Source organism: Oryx dammah, unplaced genomic scaffold, assembly GCF_014754425.2.
Source record: "Oryx dammah isolate SB20612 unplaced genomic scaffold, SCBI_Odam_1.1 HiC_scaffold_10, whole genome shotgun sequence".
Lineage (NCBI taxonomy): Eukaryota > Metazoa > Chordata > Mammalia > Artiodactyla > Bovidae > Oryx > Oryx dammah.
This window is the reverse complement of record NW_024070194.1, coordinates 43,874,191-43,892,360: the sequence shown is the minus strand read 5'-3', so window position 1 is coordinate 43,892,360 and position 18,170 is coordinate 43,874,191. Positions and strand designations below refer to the sequence as shown.

Genomic DNA, 18,170 nt, shown 5'->3' with positions numbered 1-18,170 from the left:
TTACATGCGTTCCCGGGTGCGGCCTCCAGAGGACGCAAAGTCGAGACAGCCGTTGCCGAGCAACTCGTGGCCCGGAAGTAGTTCTCTGCACCGCCCCCCTCCCCCGTCCCGCCCCAGGGCATCCGCGCCGGACGACTTCCGGCGGAGCGAGTGCGGTGGTTCCGCGAACCGGTTCCCCCGGCCGCGGCGACGCGATGACCACGCTCCGGGCCTTTACATGCGACGACCTGTTTCGCTTCAACAACATGTGAGTGAGGCACGCTCGGGCCCGGCGGCGGCCGGCGCGTCCCCGGGGCTGCGCGGGGAGGGAGGCGGGCGGGACGGACGGCCCCGCTGACCTTGGCCGGGTGGCCGTGTCCCCGCAGCCCCGACCGCAGTGCGGGCGCCTTTCGGGGCCTGGGGGGACGCCGGGCGAGGGTCGGGGGGTGGCGAGCCGAGCTCCTCTCTGCTTCCTGCCGGCGTCCCCCGCCCTGCGCGGCAGCCAGGGCCCGGCGGCTGCGCGGTTACCTTGTATCCGCGCGCAGTAGGAGGGACGTCCTCGGGGTGCCCGGTCCTTCGTCCGACTTAAGTCAGGCTCTGTGACTTGCAGGTTTCTTTTTTTTTCCCTAAGTTTTATTATGAAAATTTCTGAGCGCTTAAAAGCTTGATAGCATTTTACCGTGAACACCTGTAGGCTACCAGCTGGACTCCCACTTTTTTACCATTTCATTCCTTTGGCTTCATCACATTTCAGCCCATCTTATCCACCCACCTCACCAATCCCAGACCCACTTTTAAAGATCCCAAGGCAATTATTTGAAAACTTAAAGGACCAGGTAGTTCAGGTTCAAGTGTCAGGAGGATGGAAAGAACCTGAGAAGAGTTCGCTAGAAACGTTCACAGAGGGACTGAGTCTCAGAAGATGGGTAAGTCTTGACAGTGGTGAGGAAGGAGGTGCTAGAGGAGGAAGCCGCTGCCCTGGGGGGGGGCCGACACTAGGGCGGGAAGTGACTGTAGGAGCCGGTTTCTGTAACTCTGAGGTCAGAGCAACTCGTGAGACTGGACTTGTGCCCTATTGTTGGGGGTGGAGGTGGTTTCTGGGGGCCTCTCTCAGTCGGAGCAGAGTAACTGAGGCGACTGCGTTCAGTCTCGTTGTAACTATTTAGTAGCTATAGTAGTAGTAGCAGCTTAGTCGTGTCCGACTCTTGGCGACACCATGGACTGTGGCCAGTCGGGCTCCTCTGTCCGTGGGATTCTCCAGGCAAGAATACTGGAGTGGTAGCCTATCCCTTCTCCCGGGGATCTTCCCAACCCAGGGATCGAGCCCCGCTCTCTTGCATTGTAGGCAAACTCTTTACCATCTGAGCTACAAGGGAGATCGGAGTAACCCCTTTCCTCCTCACACCTCTGTGAAGTAGTTGCCCTTCTCATTCCCACTTTTTGAGTCAGCTAAGGAGCTGAGAGCTCAGAGGAATGGCCCAGGTGGAAGAGCCCTGCGTGGGAGTGGGCAGAGCAAGGAGACTCCTTAAGGAGATTGGGCCTAGTCTCCTGGTTCTTCATTCTTCGCTGCGCAGGACCCCTAAGCTGTCCGCCGCAGGGCCGTGTGTCTCGGGGTGACTGGAGAAGGTGTACCCAGCAGGTGAGCCATTTAGGAGGTCTTGGCAATGGCCCAGAGATGATAACTTGATGAAGGCTTGGCTTTCAGAAGCACAGACCCGGGAAGTGACAGTGTGCTTTGACGTTTCAAGAATGGATGAGGCAAAGCTGCCTAGAAAGTCACTTTTAACTGAAAACTGAGGAAGGGCCAACGCTTTTATATGAAAATGAATAGAACAGAAGGAAAGTAAGCATGACCATTTATGTACAACAAAACATCATCCTGTCCTGTTAACAGGCAGAGAAAATCGACACATATTTGTTTAATCTCCACATTGTGTAAGTTACCATGCCTTTGTATAACAAAAAAGGTATATATTCAAAATTACCATTAATTAAAGATTAATTATGAGGACTTGCCTGGTGGCTCAGTGGTGAGAAGTCCGCCTGCCAATGCAGGAGACGTCAGTTCAGTTCCTGGGCCGGGAAGATCCCCTGGAGAAGGAAACGGCAGCCGCTCCAGTACTCTTGCCTGGAGAATCCCATGGATAGAGGAGACTGGTGGGTTACAGTCCATGGGGGTCACAAAGAGTTGAACACGCCTTAGCGACTGAACTTAGCAAAAAGTCGGACTCGACCGAGCGACTTTCACTCACTCGCTCACCAGAGGTTCTAGTCCTTTTCTTTACATTTTGGTTTTATCCTGGGGATCAACTACTGCCGACATTTTTGTTTGTAGGATGGGGAGGGAGGGATGGAGGACTGGTTTCCATGGTTACTGTCCCACTTCTCATGTAGGAAATTTAGGCCCCCTTATTTCAAATGTGTTAATTTCCCTGGTAGCTCAGACGGTAAAGCATCTGCCTGCAATTCGAGAGACCTGGGTTTGATCCTTGGGCTGGGAATATCTCCAGAGAAGGAAATGGCAACCCTCTCCAGTACTGTTGCCTGGAAAATGCCATGAATGGAGGAGCCTGATAGACTACAGTCCATGGGGTTGCAAACAGTCAGACTCGACTGAGCAACTTCACTTTCACTTTAGTAACTAAACAACAATTTGAATTCGGAGTTATCTAACTTGTTAAGGCCTCTTCAGTCTATGCAGTGGGGGACTCCTCTCCCTCCTCACTTCCTTCTGTTTCTCACCTTGATTAGGGCGCTTCTGTCCAGAACATGGAGAATCACTGGGGTAGGGTGTTGCAGTAGTAACTGAAAGAAGCAACAGATGTGGAAACATTGCATTAACAGCAAATATTTTATACTTGGAAAAATATTTTATGCCTGCCAGTACTGAAGAGACAGTAGTGAACAAGACAAAAAATGTTATCTTTATGGAATTTACAATTTATTTGTTTAAATTGGCCACACCACACAGCTTGTCGGTTCTTGGTTCCCCAAGTCCAGGGGTTGAACTCAGACCCTCAGCAGTGAAAACCAAAGTCATTGAAAATGGAAGTTGCTGTAGTTGTACATAACCATTGCATTGGACTGCCAGGGAATTCCCAGAATTTGCATTCTAGAGGGGAAAGAAAGATAGAACTGTGTTCAGTAAACAAGGAAAAATGAGAGCAGGAAAGGGAAATAGGAAGTACATGTGGATTCAGCTTTGGGTGAGGTGTTTCAGGGAAGGTGTCACTGCAGGAAGATGGAGTTAGGGGGTGTGTGTAGGCTTTGGGGGCATGGGTAGTATGGGCAGAGTAGTATGGGTACTGGTTCCTGTTTTAGACACGAAGTGGGGGAGGTGGAGGCAGCTGCCAGTGTGGCCCAAGCAGCAAGTGGGAGTGTGAGAACACCAGGTCGGAGTCAGAGGGCTTGACCTTGGAGAGGCCAGCGCTGGAAGGGCACCTCTGCAGAGGGTGCTCAGACCCCCAGGTAGAGAGGTCAGCCAGACATCTGGACATGGGAGTTTCAAGTTTAGGTCTGGGCTAAAAATAGAAACTTGGGGGTCAACACTGCATGTGAAGAGTGTCCGACTCTTTGTGACCCCATGGACTGTAGCCTACCAGGTTCATCAGTCCGTGGAATTTTCCAGACAAGAATACTGGAGTGGGTTGCCATTTCCTTCTCCAACACTGCATGGATGGTGTTAAACCCAGGTGGCTCGGTGACTTCATTGATGAGTGCGGACAGGAAAAAAGGCTCCAGGATGGCTCCCAGGGCATCACGTGGTGAAGGAGAGACAGTGGCCCAGTGAAGCAGGAGGAGACCCTGCTGCTGGGTCTAGAGGCTGAGCGAGGACAGCAGGTCAGGGGGACGGAGCTGTGGACTGTGTTACGTGTTCCTGTGGCCTAGTGTGCAGCATGTCTGTCCATTTCTTTCAGGGGAGCAGGCTGCTGGGTCCTGAGAGGTGGTGGGACCTGCTCACCTGCACTCCAGGCCTGGGCCCAAGGCAGCAGGTAGAGAGCAGGTGGGGTGGATTCTGGAGCCTTGGTGAAGCTTCTTACTACAGTTGTGTTTTCTTCCTGAAATTGGAAGCAGCTGAGCTGGAAGAGGGAGCATTGAGGAGACAGGAGAGAGTATAAAGTAGTCTTGAGAAGGGCTGAGAGTGAGTCCTATACTCGATTAGAGCAGTGATTCTCTAGGTGTGGGCAGGGACGCCTCAAGATTGCTTGGGGGATCTGCAGAGTCAGAGCCATTTTCATGATAAAACTAAGGTTTTTTGTTTTTTTAAAACCTTTTGGCCATGCCACACAGCATGCGGGATCTTAATTCCCCAACCAGGGATTGAACCCTGGCCCCCTGCATTATCACCACAGAGTCTTAACCACTGGACCACCAGGGAAGTCCGGTTTTTTATTTTTTATTGCCTTTTTAAACTCTCATTCTCTCACTAGTGCACAAGTGGAGGCTTCCAGATGTGTGATCATCTAACAGAGAGCATAGCAGACACAGAAATGACAAATCAGCTGTTTTCTATTAAGCCAGACATTAAAAAGATACGTAAAATGGTTCAAATAATGACATTCTTGTCACTAAATTTTCTTTTGTTTTTGAAAATAGTGACTTTTGGTTTAAAAAAGTCATTCACATTAATATTTAACTGATTTTTAAAAAATGAACAAATATCTTACACTTTTAAATATCAATAAATTTAAGTCTTGGGGTCTTCAGTAATTTTTGAATGTAAAGGGGAAAGGGGTGCTAAGATTTGCTGTTCTCCAGAAATGTGCTGTTGACTTTTGCTATTGCTAAAGGTCCTGAGGATGAGCTTAACTGCATGTGTGAGAGGAGTTGAGGGTGCTCTTCTGGGGTCCGCCAGGATTGTGCTTCCACTGACTGAATAGGAAAGTGAGGGGCAGAGCTCTCTGTGGAGGGAGGCAGGTGTGGAAATGCTGATTTGGGAGTGTTGTGGTCAGACACGCCGGTGAGGCAGCTGCTCAGCAGCTCCAGAGCCAGGTAAGGAGTATTCCTCTGAGAGCAAAATTAAAAGTATGAGAATGGGGGTAGTGGGGAGCAGAAGCCCCCGGAGTGAGAGAGCCCACACTGAGAGGGTGGGATAAGGCAGGGACGGCCCTTGGCACATGCTGCAAGGCTGGGGGAGCCCTGTCTGTGACTGACACCCCAGGTCGGTCACCAGTTCCACTTACAGTTTACTGTTAGGGAATGGAAACTTGTAGGGAATTCCCTGGTGATCCAGTGGTTGATGTAGTGCCCTCAGTGCATGGGTTCAATCCTGGGTTGCAGAACTAACATTCTACAAGCCACGGTGAGGCGTGGCCAAAAAAAAAAGAAGATGGAATGTTTTGATGATGTATTAACTGTAAAGTAATTTGTAAAGAAGCAGTTAAATGAAAATGTCTGGGTGTCTTTATAGTGACTGTAATGATGGCTTAATACAGTCATTCGGTAGGTTAAACCATCTTTCTTAGTTGAAAAGTTGGTTTTAAAGTTGTGAATTTAACATGTTCTGTTTTCCCTGTGCATGTTATTTTTAGCTGTAATTGGCCTATTTAAACTGATTTTGTAAACACTGCTTACTGTTGACATTTCTTTTGTTTCTTTTAGTAACTTGGATCCACTTACAGAAACTGTATCCTTTTTTAAAAAGTTTAAATAAAGAGTAAGGAAAATAGAGAAAAGAAAAAAAAATAGACTTGAATACTGAAAATGTTTAAGACTTGGAGATCAGGAAACATCATAAACAACATTGAAGGCAATTAAAATAAAAAAACTAAAAACTGGGAACAAGAGTTATCTTACATGTGCTGACAAGCTGCTAATATAATGACCTCATATATCAAGAACAGTACAATCCCCTGCCCTCCCTGCCCCTCAGTAGTAAGCATAGCTGTGAGCAGCAGAAAGCTGTGACTTCAGCAGGAGGGGCTGTTTTTGTCTGATAAGAACAAAGCCTCAAGAGGATGATCAGTGCTGGGCGATTCCATGATGTCCTAGACACCAGGCTTTGCCCTGGGACCACTCTGTCATCAGGGGGACCCTGGCTTCCAGAGTCTATGGCATCGCATCCGCATTCCTGGCAGGAGCGTCGATCAGCAGAGGGGAAGCCAAGGGGACCACTGGGAGGTGTGACGCAGCCCTCTGCCCTGTAGACCAGCACCTGCCTCGAGATACACCTATCTAGAACAGTCTGGGATGAGCCGGGGTTTACATTCAGGCTGGTTGCTAAAGGGGGGAAAAAATGATTTTAGGTAACAATTAGCAGTATCTGTCATGGTACCCAATAGAAACATGGGCAAGGATGTGTGAAGTTAGGGTCTTCTGACCTGAATAGATAACTCTTACATTCTCAACAGCTTGAAACACAGAGTTGGATTTCTGGGTTATGTGCTATGTCCACTGTGGGGTCAGAGGGTAGTGTTAATTGATCATTTAACCAAGAGGGCATATAGGAGGCTATGAAAATTTCAAGAGTTCAGTCTCACCAATTAAAAGACATGATAATTAAAACCAAAATGATGTACCATGTTTTATCTATCCAACTATCAAGGATTTCAAGCAGTGATGAAGCTCAAGGCTGATGGAGGTGAGGTGAGGGGAGTATTCTCATAAACTGCTAGCGACACAGCAGTTTATGAGAATGTTCAAAAGCTAGTCTTTTGAAGGCACTTTACAGAATACCTGGTAATTCTGTTTCCTGGAACCTGAAAATAACAATAGAGGCATTTATGTCAGGGGTGGGCACGCTAATATGCATGGGCCTGTTTTTGTAAATAACACGTTTCTGGGGTATAATTTACACACTGTGCTCTAGTCCTTGACTTTCACAGTTCTTTTTTTTTTTTAGTTGAAATATAGCTGACTTACAGTGTAGTGCTTTTTTATGGTAAGAATGTATAACAAGCTAGAACTAGAAGGACTTTTACTAATTTGGTAAAGGTTTTATATTTTAAAACTTTCAGCAAGCATTATATACTTGAGTGAGAAAATAAGATACATTCCCTTCAGGATTGGGCATAAGATAAAGAATGCCTACTGTCACTACTACCTTTAACATAGTTCTAGAGGAACTGACCAAACTTCCAGAAGGAAGGAAGAAGTATAAGGATGAGAAAGGTAGAAATAAAGCTATCATCATTTACAATTGATAGTACGATCATCAGTCTAGAAAAAAGAACAACTTAAGAACATTCACCAATGTTAGAACCAAGATCAAGTTTTAAAAAATCAGTAGCATGTGTACACCGGCAGTAGAAATCAAGAATATGTGGGTGTGTGTACTTTTTTTTTGTAGTAAAAACTTTATTAAGACTTTGAAGTCAAAAAATTGTTACAATTTTCTGAACCTTTAGGTCAGTTCAGCACAAGAAAATAATTGAGTATTTAAAACATGTATATTTACTTAAAGAACATCATAGTAGAATGGAAGCAGGTTTTTTAAATATCTAAAACTGACAGTGAGTATCTGTAATATATATTAATAACAATCCCTCTTTGTTTTGTGACCTCTTAAAAAATGCGAGTATAATTGATATACAATATTGTGTTAGTTTTAGGTGGACAGCAGAGTGATTAGTTATATATGTAAAACCATTCTTTTATCAGATTCTTCTCCCATACAGGTTATCACAGAATATTGAGTTGAAGTCCATGTGCTATACAGTAGGTCCCTAGTGGTTATTTACACACACACACTTTTATATATAGTAGTGTGTATGTTAATCCCTGACTCCTGATTTATTCTCTCACCCCATGTTTTCCCTCTGGTAACCATAAGTTTGTTTTTGATATCTGTAAGTCTGCTTCATAAGTTTCTGTGTATCAGTTTTTAAATTAGATTCCACATAAAAGTGACAGCATATGATACTTGTCTTTATCTTATTTCACTTAGTATGATAGTCTCTGGGTCCATCCAGGTTGCGCAAATGGCATTATTTCATTTTTTTTTATGGCTGGGTAATATTCCATTGTATGTGTTTACCACATCTTTATCCATTCATCTGTCAATGGACATTTAGGTTGCTTCCATATCTTGGCTATTATAAACAGTGCTGCAGTGAACATTGGGATGCATGCATGTATCTTCTGGAGTTACAGTTTTCTCCTGATACATACAGAGGAGTAGGACTGCTTGATCATACGGTAGTTCTATTTTTAGTTTTTTTAAGGAACCTCTGTTCTGTTTTCCCTACCAGTTTATGTTCTCTAGGAAGGGTCCCTTTTCTCCACACCCTCTCCAGCATTTTGTTGTTGTATACTTTTTGAAGATGGCCATTCTGACCACTGTGAGGTGATACCTCATTGTAGTTTTGATTTGCTTTTGTCTGATAATTAGGGATATTGAGCATCTTTTCATGTGCTTTTTAGCCATCTGTATACCTTCTTTGGAGAAATTCTATCTGCCCATTTTTTGGTTGGGCTGTGTCTTTGATACAAAGTTGCATGAGCTGTTTGTATATTTTAGAAATTAACCACCTCAGCCACTTCATTTGCAGATATTTTCCCCCCATTCTGTGGATTCTTTTCATTTTTTTTTTATGGTTTCCTTTGCTGTGCAAAAGCTTTTAAGTTTAATTAGGTCCCATTTATTTTGATTACTCTAAAGGATACTGACATGATTATGTAAAAAAAAACATTTTACCTGTGTTTTCTTCTAAGAGTTTATAGTATCTTATCTTACATTTAGGTCTTTGATCCATTTTATTTTTGTGTATAGTGTTAGAGAATGTTCTGATTTCATTCTTTTACATGTAGCTGTCCAGTTTCCCCAGCACCACTTCCTGAAGAAACTGTCTTTTCTCCATGGTGGTTTTTTTTGTGTGTGTGTGTGCCAGTACCATGCTGTTTTGATGACTGCAGCTTTGTAGTATAGTCTGAAGTCAGGGGGCCTGATTCCTCCAGGTCTGTTTATTGTTCTTAGGATTGCTTTGGGTCTTTGAGGTCTTTTGTGTTTACATACAGATTAAAAATCTTCTGTGAAAAATGCCATTGCTAATTTGATAGGGGTTGCAGTTGAACCTGATTGCCTTGGGTAGTATAGTCATTTTGACAATATTGATTCTTCCAATCCAAGAGCTTGGTGTATCTTTCCATCTGTCTGTCATTGATTTCTTTCATGAGCATCTTACAGTTTTCAGAGTCCAGGTCTTTTGTCCCCTATGTAGGCTTATACCCAGGTAATTTTTTTTTCTTTCTGTTGTGAATGGTAAATGGTATTGTTTCCTGAATTTCTCTTTTTGATCTTTCATCATTAGGGTATGGAATGTAAGAGATTGCTGTGTATTTTGTATCCTGCAGTTTGAACCTGAATCACTGACAGTCTCTAGTTGTTTTCTGGTAGCATCTTCAGGATTTTCTGTGTGTAGTATCTTGTCAACTGTAGTGACAGTTTTACTTGTTTTTCAGTTTGGATTCCTTTTCTTTCTTTTTCTTCTCTGCTGTGGCTAGGACTTCCAAAACTATGTCACACAAAAGTGGTGATAGTGGACATTCTTGCCTTGTTCCTGATATCAGAGGGAATGCTTTTGGCTTTTCACCATTGAGAATGTTAGCTGTGGGTTTATCCTATATGGCATTTATTAGGTTTAGGTTAAGGTCCCTCTATGCCAACGTTCTGGACAGTTTTTATCATAAATTGGTATCAGATTTCGTAAAAAGCTTTTTCTGCTTCTATTGAGATATCCTATGGTTTTTCTTCAGTTAATGTGCTATATCACTGATTGATTTGAAGCTATTAAAGAATCTTTGCATCCCTGGGATAAATCCACTTGATCATGGTGTATGATCCTTTTAATGTATTGTTGGGTTTGGTTTACTCATATTTTGTTGAGGATTTTTGTATCTGTGTTCATCAGTGATGCTGGCCTATAATTATTTTTTTGTCATATCTTTGATTTTGATACCAGGGTGATAGTGGTCTCATAGAATAAGTTTGGAAGTATTCCTTTTTCTGCAATCTTTGGGAAAGTTTCAGATGGATAGGTGTTAACTCTTCTTTAGATGTTTGTTAGAATTCACCTGTGAAGCATTTGGTCCTGGATTTTTGTTTGTTGGACGTTTTTAAATCACTGTTTCAATTTAAGTACTTATGATTGGTCTGTTCATATTTTCAATTTCTTCAGTGTTGGAAGACTGTATCTAAGAATTTGTCTATTTTATTAGCATATAGTTGTTTGTAGTAGTTTTTTATGGTCCTTTGTATTTCTTTGGTGTCAGTTGTAACTTCTTTTTCATTTCTAATTTATTTGAGCTTTCTTTTTTCTTGATGAGTTTGGGCTAAAGGTTTATCTGTTTTATTGTTTCAAATAACTAGCTTTTAGTTTCATTGATCTTTATGATTTCTTTCCTTCTACTAATTTTGAGGTTTTGTTTTTCTAGTTGCTTTACTTGTTTAGATTGTTTACGTGAGACTTGTTTTCTGAGGTAAGACTATATTGCTATAAACTTCTCTTTTGATACATTCCATAGGTTTTGGCAGAGAAGGCAGTGGCACCCCACTGCAGTACTCTTGCCTGGAGAATCTCAGGAAGAGAGGAGCCTGGTGGGCTGCTGTCCATGGGGTCGCTGAGAGTCGGACACAGCTAAGCGACTTCACTTTCACGCATTGGAGAAGGAAATGGCAACCTACTCCAGTGTTCTTGCCTGGAGAATCTCAGGGACAGAGGAGCCTGGTGGGCTGCCGTCCATGGGGTCGCTGAGAGTCGGACACGACTGAAGTGCCAACTTGGCAGCAGCAGCAGCATAGGTTTTGGCCTGTCGTGTTCTTAGAGTCATTTGTCTCTAGGTATTTGATTTCCTCTTTGATTTCTTTAGTGATCCATTGGTTGTTTAGTCAATATTTTTCAGCCTCCATGTATTTTTTATTTTTTCTGTATTTGATTTATTATCTCACAGTGTTGTGGTCAGAAAAGACGCTTGATTCCAACTTTCTTAAATTTACCAAGGTTTAATTTGTGGCCCAGTATGTGATCTATCCTGGAGAATGTTCCATGTGCACTTGAGAAGAAAGTGTATTCTGCTTTGGGATGGAATGTTCTATAAATATCAGTTAAATCCATCTGGTGTAATGTGTCATTTCAGGCCTGTGTTTCCTCATTGGTTTTGTCTCTGTCCATTGATGAAAGTGGCTTGTTAAGGTCACCCACAATCATTGTGTTGTTGATTTCTCTTTCTCTGTTATCATTTGCGGGATATAGTGAGGTGCTCCTATGTTGGGTGCATGTATACGTCTTTTTGGATTGATCTCTTGATCATTACGTCTCTTGTAACAGTCTTTAAAGTCCATTTTATCTGATATGAGTATTGCTACTCTAGCTTTCCTTCGATTTTTCATTTGCATGTAATACCTTTTTCTGTCCCTTCACTTTCAGTCTGTGTGTGTCCCTAGATTGGAAGTGGGTCTCTTGGAGACAGCATATATATGGGTCTTGTTTTGTATCCATTCAGCAAGTCTGTGTCTTTTGAGCATTTAATCCATTTACATTTAAGGTAATTATTGACACACATTCTTCCTGCCATTTTCTTGTTTTGGGTTTGTTTTTGTAGGTATTTTCTTACCTTCCTTTTTTGTTCTCTTGTAGTTTGATGTCTGAAGCTAAGTCACTTCAGTCGTGTCTGACTCTGTGTGACCCCATAGACGGCAGCCCACCAGGCTCCCCTGTCCCTGGGATTCTCCAGTCAAGAACACTGGAGTGGGTCGCCATTTCCTTCTCTAATGCGTGAAAGTGAAAAGGGAAAGTGAAATCGCTCAGTCGTGTCCGACTCTGCGACCCCATGGACTGCAGCCCACCAGGCTCCTCCGTCCATGGGATTTTCCAGGCAAGAGTACTGGAGTGGGGTGCCATTGCCTTCTCCTAAGTTAATACTGAGAAGTATAGAAATGAGTACAACTCAGCAGGACAGCAGAGCTGAAGAGCTAAGTAATGAGCAAAGTACTCAGGCATTCACTTTAACATCAGGTTTTTATTTTGGGCATTACTAGAAATGCAGAATTTGAATCAGTGGACTGGACAAACTGGGTTTGTTACGTAGCCTTTGGAAGTAAATTAGTTATTTTCACTGTCCCGTGCCTGAAGCTCCTGAAGGCACTCGTCACTCATTTCCTAGTACAGAAAGGGAGAAGTAAACATCCTGAGGTTGCACTGTGTGCCCAGCACCAGGGATGGGGAAGTGCTGTGCGGGGGAGGGGCGTCTAGGCATAGTTTGAGCAGCAGGGAGACAGGCTGTGGAACTTGGGGGTCCTGGGTGCAGCGGGGAGACAGGCTGTAGAGCTTGGGGGTCCTGGTTCTCCATTCTTGGATGGTATGTCTCCATTCACATCTGAGGTTACACATTCAGGCAGTTTTCTTAAAACTCAGTGCTAACCTAAACATTTCATGTAATGAATTGACTGTAGAAATCATACATACGGCTAGGGATAAAGGAACAATATGCTTTTTAAAGGAAACTTCAAAACATGTTTTGTGAAGAACTCTGACTGTCCTTACTTTGCATCCTCCTTAATGAGTCTCTAGTATGGGATTCCTTTTTACCTACAGTACCTTGCCCACTGGCCAGAGTACTTCATCGTTGCAGAGGCCCCTGGAGGCGAGTTAATGGGTTATAGTAAGTATAACACTACTAGTACTTTTCTGGGTAAGCAGTTAAGATAAAATTAGTTTTTAACTCTTAGACTGATCACAGAACTGGAAATCATGATGCCTGTAATTTTATTTTCAACTCTTTTGACAGCTTACTGATCCCTCTGTCTTAGGTACTGTGCTAGGCCCAGGGGATAGAGCAGTGGCCCAAACAGAACTGGTCATGTTACCGGCACAAGTTTGAGCTGTGGATTGTCTATTGTGTATACATACATACATACCCACACAAAATGTAGGTCGTTTAAAAAATACATATCAAGTAAGAGTACTACTAATAATTAGCTAGATGGCTTTTAAGCAGCAGTCCCCAAACTTTTTGGCATTAGGGACTGGTTTCATGGAAGATCAATTTTTTGGTGGGGGGAGGACAGTTTTTGGACAATTCAAGCACATTACATTTATTGTGTTATTATGTCAGCTTCACCTCAGATCATCAGGTCCCCAGAGGTTGGGGACCTCAGCTTTAAGTGTTACTTAAAAATCAGAGCTTGGTCGTTTCCTTTATGATAAAAGTGCACCACACAGTATTTCTCCGTGTGTGAGTTGCCATGTTTAGTTACTGGATATGGTCTTTCATTGGCAGTCATGGGCAAAGCAGAAGGCTCAGTGGCAAGGGAAGAATGGCATGGGCATGTCACAGCTCTCTCTGTTGCCCCGGAGTTTCGGCGCCTTGGTTTGGCTGCTAAACTTATGGAGTTATTAGAGGAAATTTCAGAAAGGTAGGAGCCTGTTTTTCAAATAATTCTTGAACTTTAACCATTTGGTTTTTCTCTTGGTGAATGTTTATCAGTTGTTTCCTTCAGGTTGAATGTTGTCATGATGCAGTTTCATAGGAATTTCATGTTCAGCCTCTAAAAGTCCTTTCAACAGTTCTGTCAGATATTCATAGTGGTATTATTGTCCCTGTTTTGCCACTGAGGAAGATTAAAGTGGAGTGAATAACATTCTGTAGACTCTGGAGCTGGGTAATTGGTGGAATCAGAATCCAGCCCTCAAGCTCTGTTACTATTTTTGCCACTGGCAGATATTCCCCAATTCTTTGTTAACACTGCCCTTTGCATCTCAGTGACTTTTTTCATAGTGTCCTAGGCTAAAGAAAAGTTTTAGAGTTTTAAGCAGTAAAACTGAAAGAAATATTTTCATTTCATTATTAGTCACTGTGGTTAACTCCTAATGAGATGCGCCTGCTGGGCATCACATGGCTTCTCAAACATTGGAATCTGATTCTGCAGAACCACCTGCACTCTTGTTTCACATTGATTTTCATGTGGTCCTGGGGCTTTATAATGACTGGAATTGCTAAAACCCTGGCTTCATAAAGGCATTGTGTCACCAAAAGAGATATGTGATGTGTATTTGTGAACTATACTAAGCCAGTAGTTTGCCTGTGTTTTCCCAAAATGTTTGAAATATTCTACAGCACGTCCATGAGTTTGGACCACCTGGGAGCACAGTTTGAACAGCCAACATTGTGGCTTTTTTTTAAAGACCTGTTTCATATATCAGACACTTGTTATGTGTTACTTTTATTAAATCCACTAAAGTGGTGCATTTTACAGAAGTAACCATGGCCTCAAAAGTCGACTTGAGGCAAGTCAAGGGCAAGAGGGAATGTGAGCTCATTCTTGTGAGGCGACTTGAGGCAAGTCAAGGGCAAGAGGGAATGTGAGCTCATTCTTGTTTAAGCTGTAAAAGAAGTCTAGTCCTTAAGAATTTTAGAATTCCTGTCATTAAAAAGCCCCAGGACCACATGAAAATCAATACAAGAATGCAGGTGGTTCTGCAGAATCCGTTTCTCCTAGACTGAACAGGGAAGAGGAGAAGATTGTAGTTTACACACAAGAATTAATGGCATGCACATCTTGTTGAAAAAGTTATGACATTATTATTATAGTGGACAGGGAGTTCGGACATGTGTTCTAATAGCCATGACCTTACACATAAAATTTATAGGACAGACTATCTTTTAGAGTAGAAAACTACTACTCTCCTTCCCCTTCCAGTTCCTAAACCTTCATTACAGTAGTTACTAAGATTTAAGTGACTTGTATTTGTACAGGAGTGTGTGTGTACCTATATGAACACACATACATATATACATGTACATATTAATGTACACTAAAAATATAAACTATATTTCCAAAGGAAAAATGTGACTAATAAAAATCAAAAGAAAAACTAAAGTGGCAAAACAAAAAGCATGAAATGAGCTGGTAGTCATGAATCCCAATATAATTATTTAAGTACAACAGTGAATGTTAAGGAACTAATAACTCCAGTTTAAAGACAAAGATATTATGCCAAGTGAAATAGGCCAGTCACAGAAAGACAAATACTACATGATAGCACTCAGAGACCTAAGGCAGTTAGATTCATGAGTGGAATGGTGGTAAAGGGGTGGGGGGAGGGGCCATGGGAAGTCATTACATTTACAATTTACCAGTAGGGTGAACCTCATGTTTAGTGTTCTTAGTACAGTAAGATTAAAAAAATGATACTGTCAGAGCTGTACTCTATTTACAGGAAATACATGTAAAGATACAGAAAGACTAAAAGAAATTTTCTAAATTGAGCTTCCCTGGTGGCTCAGCTGGTAAAGAATCTGCCTGCAATGCGGGAGACCTAGGTTTGATCCCTGGGTTGGATAGATCGCCTGGAGAATTCCATGGACTGTATAGTCCATGGTGTCGCAAAGAGTCGGACACAACTGAGTGATTTACGCTCACTTCACTTTTTAAATTTTGCAAATTCTAAAGCAAATAAAAACTGAAAAGCAATTAAGGGTGTAATTAAGTCACATTATAGTTATTACTAGAATAAAAAACGGTCACTGCATATTGGTAAGAATCAATCAAATGTTACATACCCAGTGACAAACTTAAAAATGCAGCAACTGACTAAACTATAGGAAGAAATAGATCATCATAATTAGAGGTATGAACAGGCCTATTCCTAATTAGAACAATCAGAAATTGATTTAATTGTATAAAACAGGGGTCAATGAACTCTTTCTGGGCCACCAGAAAGGGTTCACAAGACGACCTGAGGTCTCTGTTGCACATTATAATTGATGTATTATGTAACGTTCATCTTTTTAAAATACAGTTTAGTGGGTTTCATGTTTTCATTGTATAAATGTCACCATACTCCATAAACTTCTTGAAGACAACATAGGCAAAACATTAAAATACATTTCTAAATATTTAAGGGTTGTCCCTTCAAAATTGTAAAAAAAAAAAAAAAGATTCGTCCCTTCAGAATTGTAAAAAAAAAAAAAAAAAAGGATTAAAATTTCAATCTTACACACAAAAAGAGAACTTATTTTTTAAGGCTAAGGTAATCTTAACAAAAACCTGACAAGCGATATGAGAAAGAACATCTCATTAAAGATGCAGAAGTCCTAGAAAAACTTAGCAAACGGACCTAAGGATGTATTCTAGCAATTAATAGACTGAAGAACATTTTTTTTTGTCTCAGTAAATGTAGAAAATGCTTTGATAAAATACAGTATTCACTCTTGATTAAGCAATCTAGCCTACAGAAAGGGAAAACTTTAACCTGCAGAAAGTATTTACTGAAAACCTTTAGTAAATATTAGAGGTGATGCATGGAATGCTTTCCAGGACAGGATGCCTAAAGCCAGCTTCTCTTAGTAATTATCGGAAATCCTTGATTGTACAGTGAAGCAATTTAAAAAAAGGTATGAGGACTGAGAGGAAACGTAACTGTTATTTGGGCAGATAAAGAGTGTACACATAAAAAATCTGTAAGAATCTAGTTTGTTGGATATAAAGTGAGTCTAAATTCAGCTGCGTTTCTATACAAACAGTAACATTTCGAAGCGGATGAGATCTGCATTGGCATCAGCCCACTAAGCCTTTAGGAGAAAATCTAACAAAAACTGTGCAAGACCTCTCTGAAGTTAGTACAGCTTTATCCCGAGACAGTAAAGATGGCCTATGTAAATGAAGAGAGGAACTACTCAAGCCAGTACTGTTTTCTAGGACTTCTCCCATTCTGATTTTTTTTTTATTACAGAAAGGGTGGATTTTTTGTTGATCTCTTTGTAAGAGTGTCTAACCAAGTTGCTGTCAACATGTACAAGCAGCTGGGCTACAGCGTGTACAGGACAGTCATAGAGTACTATTCAGCGAGCAATGGGGAGCCTGACGAGGACGCTTACGGTGAGTCCCCGCTGGGGCAGCATCCTGGAGGAAGGGACGTTTACACGCATCCTATAGACCAAAATACTCGGCTCTTTCAGTACACTTAAAAAATCATATTTAAATTTGAGCTATAGTATTTAAATCTCCTGTAAGCTACCTTCATGAACCTACCACTAACTAACTTATATTAACTAACCAATGGTTAATTACCATCAATTGTTTTGCTGTTACAGACATGTTACTAAGACTTTGTCAAAGAACATTTGTAGGAAGAGCTGAATCCCAGCTAGGGTTCGGTTACTGTTTTGTGTACTCCTGCTTGGGAGTCTCACTTAAGGAATCTCACTTATAAATACATTTCTCTTAGAATCTGATAAAAGTGGGGGAGTAGGGGACAAAACCGCTTATGGTTTTAGTGTTTTTTAAAACACCTGTATACTTTAAATCTGATATAAAATCATACTCTGACATTTGTGTACTTACATTAAACTTTGCTTCTTAACAGATATGAGGAAAGCTCTATCCAGGGACACTGAGAAGAAGTCCATCATACCATTACCTCATCCTGTGAGGCCAGAAGACATTGAATAACCATGAGCAGTGGTTCTTAGGCTGATGATGCTCCAAATAGAATTATGGACAATATTATTTTCATTAGGTGACCTTGGAGATCTATTAGGAGAAAAGGGGATCGTTTAGCTCTTAAAGACTTCAAGAAAATATAGGTTATCAAATTTTAAGCCTTGTTTCCTGTTAGCAATATCATACCTTCTAAAGCTGTTCACTAATAAAATCCAACCAAAAAAGGCAGCTAGGCGAGAAGGAAACATTCCACTGTTGTGGCGCATAACACACTATTCACGGTGTGCTAGGGAAAATGATTGCTCCAGTCTCCCCCTAAATTCTGTGCCTGAGAACCACTGCTGCATATACAGTTTTTATTTTGTATTGAACTTAAGCTTTAAAAGCATATATGAAATGTATAAATCTAAGATGTATAATAAAATGCACTGTTGACTCTGAATGTTTTCTGGAAGTTTGATGGTCATTTGTAAACCCAGAGTTAGCAGGATTGAGAAAGGTCATCACTTAGGGTTTGTTTGTCACATTTTTCATTTACATACAAAGCATTGTTTAAAAGCTTACGTGAACAGCCCCTGCCCAGCACACTTAAGCTCCCTGCTTATTGCAGACTAAGTTCTTCCCAGATACTTGTTTCCTCACTGCTGGTCTCAGGTCTTTCCTCTCTGTCTAGTTTCACAATACTGTATTCCTGCCTTTCAGAATACAAAAAGATGATATGATAAAAGGAGAACAGAACCTCTTTTTTTTTTTTTTTTTTAAAGGCCAAATGATTAGATCACAGGCTAACCAATTATTTTCATGTGTAGTT

General features: G+C 41.7%; 1 protein-coding gene and 1 long non-coding RNA gene across 2 annotated transcripts; one reads left to right on the top strand and one right to left on the bottom strand.

The window, feature by feature from the left end:
- Window positions 1-107: 107 nt before the first annotated feature.
- NAA20 (N-alpha-acetyltransferase 20, NatB catalytic subunit) lies at window positions 108-17,798 on the top strand. Its single transcript, XM_040247970.1, has 6 exons — window positions 108-247; window positions 5,581-5,605; window positions 12,486-12,576; window positions 13,195-13,330; window positions 16,650-16,795; window positions 17,283-17,798. Exons 1-6 carry the CDS (start codon window positions 195-197, stop codon window positions 17,366-17,368), a joined length of 537 nt encoding a protein of 178 aa, XP_040103904.1. The 5' UTR covers window positions 108-194; the 3' UTR covers window positions 17,369-17,798.
- LOC120868963 lies at window positions 13,146-17,350 on the bottom strand. Its single transcript, XR_005722360.1, has 2 exons — window positions 17,261-17,350; window positions 13,146-13,525 (listed from the first exon to the last, which is right to left on the bottom strand). It is a non-coding gene; the product is annotated as an uncharacterized LOC120868963 (long non-coding RNA).
- Window positions 17,799-18,170: the final 372 nt, after the last annotated feature.